This window comes from Oncorhynchus masou, chromosome 10 (genome assembly GCF_036934945.1).
Source record: "Oncorhynchus masou masou isolate Uvic2021 chromosome 10, UVic_Omas_1.1, whole genome shotgun sequence".
Classification (NCBI taxonomy): Eukaryota; Metazoa; Chordata; class Actinopteri; order Salmoniformes; family Salmonidae; genus Oncorhynchus; species Oncorhynchus masou.
The window spans coordinates 12,581,214-12,596,034 of record NC_088221.1 but is presented as its reverse complement, the minus strand read 5'-3'; the positions used below and the strand labels follow the sequence as shown (position 1 = coordinate 12,596,034).

The window sequence follows — 14,821 nt, the reverse complement described above, 5'->3', positions numbered from 1 at the left end:
TTGTTTTTTCTTTTCTTTTTTTAATTAGCAAACATTTCAAAAAACTTTTCACTTTGTCATTGTGGTCAATTGTTTATAGATTGATTAGGAATTTTAGAATAAGGCTGTAACGTAACAAAATTAGGAAAAAGTCAATGGGTCTGATAACTTTCCGAATGCACTGTATTTAGGGCAGCAGCAAGGTTGAGAAACAGGGTGGTCGCCAGCTAGTGATCGCTATTTAACAGTCTGATGACCATGAGATGGAAGCTGTTTTTCAGTCTCATGGTCCCAGCTGTACTGACCTAGCCTTGTGGATGGTAGGGGGTGGAACAGGCCGTTGCCTGTTCGGGTGGTTGATGTCCTTGACCATCTAAGAAAAAAATCCATCACCTCAAACCGGTAAAGTCTTGATGCTTACATGATGTGAGAGCTGATACTTTAGTTTATAAAATATATATATTTCAGATGTGATTATTATGAAGAAAACATTCAGTCGGACAAATATGGGATATTTCAGTCTAAAGAATCCATGAGTTCCCGAAAAATCAGTTACAATCTGTGCGTAGATTGTATTGAGAAAATTTGGTTCACCTTTGCCCTTTCATTCAGAGGCAAACTAACCAATCAGATTGCACGTTATTGTGGAGTGGCCAGGTCTGGACGCTCACCGTGAAGTCAACATGGTGAGTACAGTTTATTGATAATATGTCCATATTTTGAATTACTAGCTAATTTAAGTATCATACTGTATGAGGTGTTTGGCATAAACGATCAATATATGAAAGGGGATAACCAACATAGCTATATTTAATTTGCTTGGTGTGTTTCGTCAACTGTCGCTAGCTAGTTAGCGCGTAGCTAGCTAATTCAACAGTTAACGTTACTCAGCTAGTTTGCAGCTACTTCGCTAACGTTAGCGTACTGCTGTAGGGAATCCTTTTTCAGTACCTAGCAAAAGTTAGACAAGCGTTAAAGGGGTAATGTTATTTGTGGAGGAGTTACGTGTGTGAACACATCACGTTATCCAACTAGCTAGCAATATGTTGGCGTTGACACTCCGCGAGAATAGCAGCTAACGTTAGCTAGTCCATGTATTGAATAGTTCATGCGAGCTAGGTAGCTATGTTTGCTAGCATTGGCGGTAACTGTATTATCTAGCTAGCCTGCCTGTTATTAGCAAAATTTGGTTGCAAAAAAACTGAACAGCCCACGGGAAGTGAATTATGTATTCATCAGTCGGCTTCCGTTGCAAACCGTTTTGCAACGAAAACCGCCTAACCGTTTACTCTTGGACCCAAACGGAAGCAAGACAGGGAACAGGGATGGACCAACCGGAATTTGTCTAATATAAACTCGTTTAAGTTGCAAAACGTTTTCCGTTTGGACTAGGCCTAGTACAGGACATATGTGAGCCATATTAACGTACAAGCTGTAACTGTATAAATGGGGTCTCTTGTTCATTCATGTCCAGTCTTCAGATGGTAATAATGGCCAGAGCCAAGCACCTCCTTTTGCTGGGGTCCCAACCTCAGGCATGCCACCGCCTTTTGTAAGTTGGTGTTGGAAAACACCTGTATCTTCTATGTGTTCCCAATGGCATCTCAAAATGGGGTCTCATTGAGTGTGTTGAATCTCACAGCATGTGTCTCCTATATTTTCACCTGTCTAGATGGGACCACCGGGAATGCCGCCTCATTACCCACCAATGGGAATTCCACCCATGGGACAGAGGCCTCCCAACATGGCTCCCATGCCCCCTGGCATGATGCCACCTGGCATGATGCCACCGATGGGACAGGTGAGCCGACTATCAAGCTTTAAGTTGTCATTATCACTTGTTGTCACAGAACGTGGGCCACACCTTCAAAGATCAATCGTTTGTAATTTGTTGTAATTTTCCAGTTTAGCTCGCAACAACCTAGACCACCAATGCGTAGCCTCGTGTAGTGATTAGATTTTAATTGAATATAGGCCTATTGAATTTTGCCGGGGACCCAGGAAGTACAATGTTGGAGTTGGACTAGAAGCTTAGCTTTGGTTGACTCTTTGGAGTGTGTTGCAATGGTTTTTAAGTACCACTACCTTTCCCCAAGAGTTGGCACAAAAATATTCTCATCACTTGGGTTTGTACTATTTGCTGCCAATATAAACTAACACTCCCCTCTTTATGTATCTGGACAGTGATGTAAAATGTGGCTTTAGACTCCAGCATTTTGGATTTAAAGGCCCAGTTCGGTAAAAAAATGTGATTCTTTATATATACTTCCACACTGAGGTTGGAATTATACTGTGAAAAGTATGATAATGGAACAGAGTTTGGGAACTCTTATTGGTCTATTAACTAAGTTACTAACTGATGTCGTCACCAGACAGGTTGAAATTTCAGGCATCCTTTTCAAAAAGCTTTTACACTAAAAGAGCATTATCATAATTTTCACCATTTTATTCCTACCATATTGTGTATGTATATATATACACACACACACACACACACACACACACACACACACACGTATGCTTGCCTATTGAACAATTGGAGGCTGACTAAATACTTTTTGCCCCACTGTATGCATGTGTGTATATATATACATGCATACAGTGGGGCAAAAAAGTATTTAGTCAGCCACCATTTGTTCAATAGGCAAGCAGCTTGGTTTGAAGAAAGCAACTGTGGGAGCAATTATTAGGAAATGGAAGACATACAAGACCACTGATAATCTCCCTCGATCTGGGGCTCCACGCAAGACCCCTCACCCCGTGGGGTCAAAATGATCACAAGAACGGTGAGCAAAAATCCCAGAACCACACGGGGGGACCTAGTGAATGACCTGCAGAGAGCTGGGACCAAAGTGACAAAGCCTACCATCAGTAACACACTACGCTGCCAGGGACTCAAATCCTGCAGTGCCAGACGTGTCCCCCTGCTTAAGCCAGTACATGTTCAGGCCCGTCTGAAGTTTGCTAGCGGGCATTTGGATGATTCAGAAGAAGATTGGGAGAATGTCATAGTCAGATGAAACCAAAATTTAACTTTTTGGTAAAAACTCAACTCGTTGTGTTTGGAGGACAAAGAATGCTGAGTTGCATCCAAATAACACCATACCTACTGTGAAGCATGGGGTGGAAACATCATGCTTTGGGGGCTGTTTTTCTGCAAAGGGACCAGAACGACTGATCCGTGTAAAGGAAAGAATGAATGGGGCCATGTATCGTGAGATTTTGAGTGAAAACCTCCTTCCATCAGCAAGGGCATTGAAGATGAAATGTGGCTGGGTCTTTCAGCATGACAATGATCCCAAACACACCGCCCGGGCAACGAAGGAGTGGCTTCGTAAGAAGCATTTCAAGGTCCTGGAGTGGCTTAGCCAGTCTCCAGATCTCAACACCATAGAAAATCTTTGGAGGGAGTTGAAAGTCTGTGTTGCCCAGCAACAGCCCCAAAACATCACTGCTCTAGAGGAGATCTGCATGGAGGAATGGGCCAAAATACCAGCAACAGTGTGTGAAAACCTTGTGAAGACTTACAGAAAATGTTTGACCTCTGTCATTGCCAACAAAGGGTATATAACAAAGTATTGAGAAACTTTTGTTATTGACCAAATACTTATTTTCCACCATCATTTGCAAATGCATTTATTAAAAATCCTACAATGTGATATTCTGGATTTTTTTTCTCTCATTTTGTCTGTCATAGTTGAAGTGTACCTATGATCAAAATTACAGGCCTCTCATCTTTTTAAGTGGGAGAACTTGCACAATTGGTGGCTGACTAAATACTTTTTTGCCCCACTGTATATAACACAGGACAATCACATTTTTGACTGCACTGGGCCTTTAACAGAAATAACAAGTTAAAAATCAAATAATGATGAGTGAAAAAGTTGGAGGCTATAACAACATGCGAACATCTCACCATTACCAATAATGGGGAGTGATGCATTTTTTTTGGGGGGGGGGGTGTATGACCTTTGCTTCTTTAACTTTCTCACTCATGATCATTCATTATTGTCCATAATCATGGTAGCATCGACATTGATGTAGTAGTGTTCACAAACATTTTGTTTTTACTAAAAGTTAATAAAAAATGACTATTCACCATTCACTTCCTATTAGGCCAAAGTCCGGAGCCCTGGTATGCCTTAAATAAAAGGTGACATTCTGTACTTTTGCCTCATATGAAACATTTGATATCAAATCCAAAATGCTGGAGTATAGAGCCAAATTCCAAATGTTAGCTTCACTGTCCAAATGCATACAGGGGGGGGGTGTGATCTCATTATCCAAATGAAAAAGGTGTGATCCGAGATGTGTATGATCCAGCTGCCTGCCTGAGAAACGGGGCTCAGGTGGCGGCAAGGAACTGAAGATTGGAGCTTCACAGATCACAAGCTGTGGCTCCGTTCGCACTGTATAAGACTCAGTTCGTCGCTCTCACCCTGCCATGTCTGCTCTCACTGTGTATTAATACCCAGCGTGCACCCAGTGCGCCAGGCGGGGGGTGAAATTAACGGGTCCAATGAATATTTCATGATGCTCTTTTATTAGATGCCAGGCATGATGCCACCTATGATGCCCGGGATGATGATGCCCCCTCACATGTCTGCTGCGGCGATGCAGCCAACAGGACCGGTAAACTCACTCGCCTGCCTCCTCCACTGCCTCACTGTTGTGCTTTGCACTTTTTAAAATAGAGCCCTCAGGTTGTCAGGAGTGACACTATTAGCTAACGTGGCAAAGCATAGGAACACTTACCAAAACAGACACAGGCTACCAATATAGAGGGATTTAAATATTCAACACAACTTGAACATGAATATCCCATCTCCATAATAATTCTACACTCTTCTAACTTAATTAGGCAACATTTTTTCCCTCAGAACTGTACAGGTACACGTGCCACTTTTCGGTGATATTTACCGTTTTGATCTCAAAATAGGTAATCTATGTGAAACGTGTAGCTCTGTAAAAAAACTTTAAGGTGGAGATCTGTAGATTAGAGCCTATTATATTTATTTCAATTGACTGATTTCCTTATTTGAACTGTAACTCAGTACAGTCTTTTAAATTGTTATGTTGTGTTTATAGTTTTGTTCTGTGTGTATATGTTTTTTTTACACCATATACGAACAATAACTTAGACGCACGCAAACGACGACTACATCTTATCTACCCAGACCTGCATGCTCACACCCCCATCCCTACTGCCTGCTATTTCAATAATAAATCATTTGATTTTTTTTTCATTGTGTTAATGATGGTGGATTGATTAAGTTCCAACTTTGTAGTATATATTTTATTCAAGATGAGTGATAAGAGACTCGTCCTGCACATTGGGTATCTCACTACACCCTCTTATGATAAGTCTTGAAATATGCAGACAGGCGGATTAAAAGTTTGTTTACATTTTAATACTTTTGACATTGAATTCTACCGTGCTAATATACCGTGCGTTTTATATAGGGAGATAATGCACCCTCTAGAATGCCCTTCAAGCCAATCAAAAACGAGTATTCAACAATGCCAAGGTATTTTTCATAATCAAACGGAAACCAAACAGATCTCAAAAAGCACTAATCGCTCAGCATTAGAAAGTATTCAACCCCCTTGCCTTTTTCCACATTTTGTTGTATTACAAAGTGGGATTGAAATGTATTTAAATCTGCACAAAATACTCTGTCAAAATGGAAGAGAAATTATGTGAATTTGTTTTATTTTTTTATAATGACACTAATGTATCTTGATTAGATAAGTATTCAACCCCCAATTCAATGTTAGAATCACATTTGGAAGCAATTCGAGTCTTCTGGGTAAGTCTCGAAGCTTTGCACACAATATTTGCCAATTTCTATTTTAAAAACTCTTCAAGCTCTGTCAAGTTTGTTGTTGATCATTGTTAGACAGCCATTTTCAAGTCTTGCCATAGATTTTCAAGCTGATTTTTAAGTCGAACATTCAATGTCGTCTTGGAAAGCAACACCAATCTATATTTGGCCTTTTTAAGTTATAGACAGCTCTGCAAGCGTTATGTCAAAATGCATTTGTTACTCACCAAATATGGAGTTTCCGTGAGCAACTATCGTCATTTACTGACGTCACACCTGGTATGTACTTCCAAAAAAGGTCAAAATAACATTTTACGAGCAATCGAGAGAGACAATTTGTCTGGAAAGAATCTATGTATTGTTTTTGACCAAGTGTGCATGTGCCAATTTCACCTCAGCACCTCCAATAAACTGAATTACTGCCACTCACATCTCGGCTGATCTAGCAGCAGTACAGAATCCCCAAAAAGCACTGATTTTTATCACCTACAACAGTGTATGAACCTCGTATGACCCTGTTTGACATGCGTTATATGGAATGTAGTAATATTTAATGTAAGTAAACTTTACTTTTCGTCAGCCAACATGAGTAGATCTAACAAACAGCAAGAGCTCTAGCCTATGTCAATCTACTATCCCCCCTAGGACAGTCAATCTATTCTATTCTGTGTGAGAATTAAATATGCCAAACATAGTTTGGGACAGTTGTGGGATGCGATAGATCCCAAATTTAATACAACCACTAGCATCAAACTTTTTTACGCAATGTGGCTGACATAACAGATCAGAACATTTAGCTTAAAATGTTGATAAACTATTAGGCTATTTCCTCACATAAGCACAGCAATGCGCACACTGCAGTAGGCTATAAGCGCAAATGTTCCATTCACGGGGAACCACCATTGTCAAAAGTGACCACGTGATTATGCATGTAATGCTTTTATTATCAAGGTGCACTTTTATGGTAAATTATCTTCTCTAAACTTGAAACGCGCGGGCTGCTTATATATGCCAGTTAGGCTCTACACCCCTTGAAAAGTGTGCTTAATTTTAAGTTATTTGGCCACATTAGTTGTGATTAAAAACATTATCAAAACATATAGGCCTATGGGCTAGGCTACATGAGGTGTGCGACTATGATTCGAAAAAGTTGCAAAAGGCATTGTTTCTTGCCTTACGCTGGGCATCATTCACAAGTGATAATATATAATTAACAAGTGATAAGATTGTCACCCATCAGACTTGTTTTGATTTTATATTGGACCATTATCATACACTTATCTCAAAACAAAAATACATGTAATCTATACACTTAAATAGCGAATGGAGGACGCTTTTCCCGTGGTTCGTTTTCATTCCAGCCAGGTAGGCTTTACTCCTTTTGTAAAGACAAGCAATGTGCTTAATATTAGGAATACGTAAATATAGTTGGCCTAGCCTATAGAACGCTGATGGAATCCTCTCTTTAATAGAGGCCATCACTCTGTTTTCTCGCGCAATTGCAGAGCCTATAGAAATATTGCACAACATAAGCTCATGGGCTCTCATGAAGTGTTTGATTCATTTTACATTGATGTCAGAGTGATTAGAGGGACAATAGAGTGCTGAGTACCAGGCAGTTGGCAAGTTGTCCGGACCTCTGGCAGTCTCTATGGGGGTGCCACAGGGTTCAATTCTTGGACCGACTCTCTTCTCTGTATACATCAATGATATCGCTCTTGTTACTAGTGAGTCTCTGATCCACCTCTACGCAGACGACACCATTCTGTATACTTCTGGCCCTTCTTTGGACACTGTGTTAACAACCCTCCAGGCAAGCTTCAATGCCATACAACTCTCCTTCCGTGGCCTCCAATTGCTCTTAAATACAAGTAAAATTAAATGCATGCTCTTCAATCGATCGCTGCATGCACCTGCCCGCCCATCCAACATCACTACTCTGGATGGCTCTGACTTAGAATACGTGGACAACTACAAATACCTAGGTGTCTGGTTAGACTGTAAACTCTACTTCCAGACCCACATCAAACATCTCCAATCCAAAGTTAAATCTAGCATTGGCTTCCTATTTTGCAACTAAGCATCCTTCACTCATGCTACCAAACATACCCTTGTAAAACTGACCATCCTACCAATCCTCGACTTCGGCGATGTCGTTTACAAAATAGCCTCCAATACCCTACTCAAACAAATTGGATGCAGTCCATCACAGTGCCGTCTGTTTTGTCACCAAAGCCCCATATACTACCCACCACTGCGACCTGTACACTCTTGTTGGCTGGCCCTTGCTTCATACTCGTCGCCAAACCCACTGGCTCCATGTCATCTACAAGACCCTGCTAGGTAAAGTTCCCCCTTATCTCAGCTCGCTGGTCACCATAGCATCACCCACCTGTAGCACGCGCTCCAGCAGGTATATCTCACTGGTCACCCCCAAAACCAATTCTTTCTTTGGCTGCCTCTCCTTCCAGTTCTCTGCTGCCAATGACTGGAACGAACGACAAAAATCTCTGAAACTGGAAACACTTATCTCCCTCACTAGCTTTAAGCACCAGCTGTCAGAGCAGCTCACAGATTACTGCACCTGTACATAGCCCACCTATAATTTAGCTTTCCCTACTGTATTTAATTTATTTTGCTCCTTTGCACCCCATTATTTTTATTTCTACTTTGCACATTTCTTCCACTGCAAATCTACCATTCCAGTGTTTTACTTGCTATATTGTATTTACTTTGCCACCATGGCCTATTTTTGCCTTTACCTCCCTTATCTCGCCTCATTTGCTCACATCGTATATAGACTTGTTTCTACTGTATTATTGACTGTATGTTTGTTTTACTCCATGTGTAACTCTGTGTCATTGTATGTGTCGAACTGCTTTACTTTATCTTAGCCAGGTCACAATTGTAAATGAGAACTTCTTCTCAACTTGCCTACCTGGTTAAATAAAGGTTAAATAAAAATTAAAGTTGCTAATGACCATAGGCAGTATCAGCTTGGAGATGTCTAATTACCGTGACTAAACGGTCACGGTAAATTATAGTAGTTGCTCAGGGAAACTCCATATTTGGTGAGTAGGAATGTATTTTGACAATACGCTTGAAGAGCTGTCTAATCAAACCAATTATAAAAGTTGACAAGTTATCATACCCATTCACAGGGTTGGTAAACTCTGGAGATCTCTTTGGTGTTTAGAGTTAAGCAAATCAGCCTTTTCATTTTATTGCAACTTTTATGTGTGGAGTGATCTACAATACAATGACAAAAAACATATGGGAAAATGAATGGTTTCTAACTGGGCTAGAGGAGATTTGTCATTCATTTTCTCCTCCTCTGTCCAGATACTGGTTCAGTTAACCATGCAACTTATTATGTGACTTGTTTAGTACATTTTTACTGCTGAACCTAGACTTTCCATAACAAAGGGGTTGAATACTTAATGGCTCAAGACATTACAGCTTTTCATTTTTTATTAATCTGTAAGAAATTCTCATAACATCAATCCACTTTGACATTGAGGTAGATCAGTGACACAATCTAATTTAATCCATTTTAAATTCAGTCTGTAACACAAAATGTGTGAAAAAATCAAGGTGGTTGAATACTTTCTGAAGGCACTGTTAGTTTGCTTTGGATGAATGTTATCTGGAGTGGAGTAGCTCAAATTAACACAATTTGTGTCTCAGACATTCAAAGTGCTTCGGGGACAAGATCATTTCAATCTTAAATTGGAGAAAAGTCAAAGAAAAACATTTTTTCTTTTTTTTACCACTTAAAACATCATGTTAAATGGAGCATCACATCCTTACACTCCAGGTTTCTCCCTCCAGTAAATGGTTGAGTGATTTATGGAAGCTACATTTCAGTCTGTGTGTTGCTTTCGACAGCAGCCAGCTGTTTAACTATATGCACTAAGAGCTGCAAGCTGTCAAATAAACCTTCCACCTGTCAACTCTGATGTATCAAGACCACAGAGATTTTTGTCTTTGTGTTAGACGCTCGAGGGTACAAGCTTGTGTTGTGTTAATGAAGCACATTCAGGTCATCATTTTTGTTAACTAATAAAATTCTCTTCCGCAGCCTGGAGTGGACACAACTGGTAAGGCTTGAATCGGTCTATGTTTTATTTAAAAAATATATATATATTTAGAAAAAGCTTTTGTTGTCTTAGTGATTTTATGAATTCTAATTATTGTTTTTTTTTCCAGTCACTACTGCACCTGGAACAGTTGTAAGTACAGCCTCATTTCTGTGGATAAGTTAATGTCATGATCTCTAGCAGTATCTAAATGACCGACCCTGCTATGTGTAATGTTCAACAGGGTACCACAAATGGCACACCACAGGATGACCAACCGAAGAAGGTTAGGGAAAATTTTTTTAAGTGGAAGCCTTTACTAACCACAGATGGCCCATTGTTTTCTGTGCAAAGATGTAGATTTAATTTTGTTATAGCCTTAGATGGAAAACATTTCTTGGGGGGGGATGAAAAACTGCTTGATTTTAATGGTTTGAAATCTAGTACTTTCCATGCAAATGTAGAATTTGTATCACAGAGCCCTTCATTTACCTGTTGCAAGTGTTGTTGAGTGGTGAAGGCAATGTGTGGTTGTCATCCTCAGAAGTCTGTGTGGACAGAACACAAGTCCATGGATGGGAAGACCTACTACTACAACACCGAGACCAAGCAGTCTTCCTGGGAGAAGCCTGATGACTTGAAATCTCCTGCAGAAGTAAGGCCTCACAAACGGAACCCCCGTACCATCACTCCCCGCACACTATGGCTGTATCCTAAATGGCATCCTGTTCCCTTTATAGTTCATTACTTCTCTTCATAGTGCACCCGTTAGGCTTGTAAAAAAAATAGTGTGCTATGTAAGGAATAGGGTACTATTTGGAACGCAAAAACTATTCCTCCCCAACTATCTTCATCGTTAACAGTAGAGGCCATTCCCAGGCTCTAGCCACCAGCACAATTTGTGGAGCGTGTCTAGACCATAGCATATTTAAATATCTGTGAATTTTTGTATTTTCAAATACACAGCCCAATGCAAGTACTTTTATTCAAGTATTTCAATGGTTATTTGTAAAAAAAAAAATAAAAAAATAAAAAAAATATATATATATATTTATTTTTATTTATTTATTTTTTTACAAATAACCATTGAAATACTTGAATAAAAGTACTTGCATTGGGCTGTGTATTTGAAAATACAAAAATTCACAGATATTTAAATATGCTATGGTCTAGACACGCTCCACAAATTGTGCTGGTGGCTAGAGCCTGGGAATGGCCTCTACTGTTAACGATGAAGATAGTTGGGGAGGAATAGTTTTTTTTTATATATATATTAAATAAATAAAACAAGTTTTGAAAGTATTTTCAAATGCTGTTTTCAAATATCTGAATACTTGTTTTGAAATGTATTGAAATACCTGATAGTAATTGAACCAAGGTCTGGTAGAGATGCCATATTTTTTGCTTTGTGCTTTGCAGCAAATGCTGTCAAAATGCCCATGGAAGGAGTATAAATCAGACAATGGCAAGGCGTACTACTACAACTCCCAGACTAAGGAGTCCCGGTGGACCAAACCCAAAGAGCTTGAAGATCTAGAAGGTGAGCCTGTGCATTGATGATCCTTTTATAATCTACTGTGAAGGGCCAAGGATCGCATTTACTCATCCTTTAGACCAGTGTAAATAGCAGGGGGTCTTCAGACAAAAACAACTTCTGGTAATCATAGATCAGTCTCATCCCTTTGCATGAATTAATCTTTGCACTATTTATTCATAGACATGAAATGTGTTCCTCAAAGTTTCCTGCGAGACATTGTTAACAGGTGTATATCCTCTCTTTTAGCCATGATAAAAGCCGAGGAGAATGGGTAAGAGCTGCTTATTGTTACAACTACTCTACAGTAGGGTTGGGCGATATTATGATGGCATCATATACCGATGATGATTGACAGCCATCGTCAATGGTGACAACATTGTGATGTCACAAACGATGGTTTAGCCTTTGAATCGGAATGGAGTCGGGGCAGCGCCCGACATGCAAAATGGCCAATTCCCTTTTTGCCATAGCCTACATTTTCAATAAATATGTGGTAGGTAGACTATTAACCTCTTACCACCTACGCAAGAATCATGTGAAACAGTATGGAGAGTGTCTACGAATGAGACCCAAAAAAGTAGTCGAGTGCTCAAAACAAACCCCCGACTCAGACGTTGCAAGAGGCTTTTGCCCGCGGCACACCACATTGCAAAGAATTGTGAAGATGGAAGTAGATAAGAGCTGTGATTAAAACTTAGCAGAGACATGGGGGTTTCGTGAGTTGGTGCTAACACTCGACCCAAGGTACCAAATGCAAAATACCTTTTTTAATTGTTGAGTATAATTCCAAATGTAATAAGAAATAGGCCTTTACGTGTGGTCATTTTATATAAACCATTTATTCATTGAATTTACAGAATGTGTATATCGTGATGTATCGTTATCGGGGTATGAAATTACCTATACCGGGATATGAGATTTTGGCCAGCCCTAATCCCCATTAGCTGTTGCGATAGCAGCAGCAACTCTTTCTGGTGTCCACATACAACCTAAAACATGAAATAATACAGAACATTAATAGACAAGAACAGCTCAAGGTTGGAAATTTATACATGTCAAACGTCACACACAGCCTACAAATCAATAGATATACACACGCACACACACAATATCTAGGTCAAATAGGGGAGTTGTGAGGTGTTGCTTTATCTGTTTTTTGAAAGCAGGTTTGCTGTTCGCTTGAGCAATCTGAGATGGGAGTTCCATGCAATCATGGGTTTGTATAATACTGTGTTTTTTATTTTTTATTGAATTTGTCCTGTATTCGGGGACTGTGAAAATACCCCTGGTGGGTGTCAGTGCTGTGTGTAAGTTCATTATCCAAACAGTTTGGCATTTTCTACACTGATATTTATTTATAAAAAGAAGTGATGCGACCAGTCTCTCCTCTACTTTGTGCCAAGAGAGACTGGCATGCGTAGTATTGATATTAACCCTCAGATAACAGTGAAGAGCAAGACATGCCGCTTTGTTCTGGGCCAACTGCAGTTTTACTAGGTCCTCCTTTGCAGCACCTGACTTCAACAAGTTATACTTAGACAATATTAGAAATATTTATTCATAAGTGTTTGTTAATGTCCTTGAATTGCGCAACACATGGAAAAGCCTTCATTTCTCAGAACAAGAATAGACTGACGAGTTTCAGAAGAAAGTTATTTGTTTCTGGCCATTTTGAGCCTGTTATCGAACCCACAAATGCTGATGCTCCAGATACTCATCTAGTCTAAAGAAGGCCAGTTTTATTGCTTCTTTAACCAGGACAACAGTTTCAGCTGTGCTAACGTAATTGCAAAACGTTTTTCTAATGATCAATTAGCCTTTTAAAATGATCAACTTGGATTAGCTAACATAACTCCTGTTGGAACACAGGAGTGATGGTTGCTGATAATGGACCTCTGTATGCCTATGTAAATATTCCATAAAAAATCTGCAATTTCCCACTAGAATAGTCATTTACAACATTAACAATGTCTACACTGTATTTCTGATCAATGTTATGTTATTTTAATGCACGCAAAATGTGCTTTTCTTTCAAAAACAAGGACATTTCTAAGTGACCCCAAACTTTTAGTTTTTTTTTTAATACCCTGTCTTAGGCCTACCTAAAGACCTGGGAGTAGAGTGACATTTCCTGCTGTACAAACGCGTTCTGACGGAGTGCTTGTTGCACAGCTGCATATGTATTATGGGCGACGTTGGCCAGGACTGGAAAGCGATCCTCATTTCCTCTCCACCATTCTGGGTGGGTCATTGTTTCCTCCGATGGCATCTTCAGTGAGGTAGGCTGGGAGCTCTGCTCTGGACCGCTGTTGTGTACTCGGTGTGACTGAGCGCAACTTTCTTTTACCAAGGAAAACAACATAACTAGTGTTTATTCTTAACAGAGATTTAATGATGTTTTAGCTTTTGTAACTATGTAAATTAGAATAATTACATACAGCTTAGCCTAAGCACTAAATCATAACCAATGTGTGTCACTACAATCCAGATATTGCGTCCTTCCCGCGACTTGATCCCTCCGTCCTCCCACCCGCCGCAGAGCTTGTAACTAACTATAAGCTATGTGCCAAATAAATGATCTCCAACTCAGGGCTTCAGCTATGCATTTGGTTTGCTAACTTGCTAGTTAAGTGGTTAGCTTGCAAGATCAAACTTCTTGGTTACAGCAGAGACAGTCAATCCCCCTCTGGATTTTGGGGGGGATGGAAATAGCACCCCTTGTGTGCCCTGCCTGTAATACCGTCTACCCGGTGTGGTACAGGAACGGTATGAACATCTGGATACCGCCCAACCCTACTCTACAGACTTTATTGCCAAAGCCATTTTACCTTTTATATTACCTAAAATAATCTTTGTAGATGACGGAGCACATTAACTTAATCAAATGATCAAAAACATTTCCTTTTGATCTGTTATCTATAGTTCTATTAGAATGGAATGGCCTAATTATTGTGACATTTGAAGAGGCACTCCTGTTATAATTAAAAGCGTCATGGGAAATGCACTGTCAAGGTCCTCCATCACTAACGTAACTGATTGCAGGACATCGGAGGTAGGCGCTCCTTGCGCAGTAATCGCCCCCACCCTTCAGCCTGACAGTGCTGCTGTCATGGCAACCATGATGATGGAAATGCCGGTCATGATGCCGATTACAACAGTTTTGGAGGAACAGATGTCCCAGGTGCCCATGCATGTAGCGGAGGTCAGCGCTGAGGTGCCTGTGAACTCCACAGAAGAAGTGGTCGGCATGGAGGCCTCAGCCAGGTACTACAGACAGCCTATTTGTCCCCCCAGATAGAATAGAGAAGCCCACAACATGGGCTTTACAATGAACTCACCAGGAATCTCACTCGACTGTAGTAAAGGCACCGACCCTAATGTACAAACCTATGGTAAACATC

The 14,821-nt window shown here is 40.2% G+C and overlaps 1 protein-coding gene across 4 annotated transcripts in view; it reads left to right on the top strand.

Annotated features, from left to right (window-relative positions):
* Positions 1-568: 568 nt before the first annotated feature.
* Positions 569-14,821, top strand: part of LOC135547156 (pre-mRNA-processing factor 40 homolog A-like) — a 29,858-nt gene continuing 15,605 nt past the window's right edge. For 2 of the 4 annotated variants that reach the window (XM_064975877.1, XM_064975875.1), the window contains exons 1-11: positions 569-665; positions 1,454-1,531; positions 1,652-1,780; positions 4,528-4,611; positions 9,886-9,904; positions 10,014-10,036; positions 10,128-10,169; positions 10,428-10,538; positions 11,303-11,423; positions 11,667-11,691; positions 14,463-14,684. In XM_064975877.1, the coding sequence (XP_064831949.1) occupies positions 663-665; positions 1,454-1,531; positions 1,652-1,780; positions 4,528-4,611; positions 9,886-9,904; positions 10,014-10,036; positions 10,128-10,169; positions 10,428-10,538; positions 11,303-11,423; positions 11,667-11,691; positions 14,463-14,684 (857 nt within the window). In that variant the 5' untranslated portion in view covers positions 569-662. The remainder of the gene's footprint in view (positions 666-1,453; positions 1,532-1,651; positions 1,781-4,527; positions 4,612-9,885; positions 9,905-10,013; positions 10,037-10,127; positions 10,170-10,427; positions 10,539-11,302; positions 11,424-11,666; positions 11,692-14,462; positions 14,685-14,821) is intronic. The other 2 variants (XM_064975876.1, XM_064975878.1) reach the window with 2 other exon arrangements.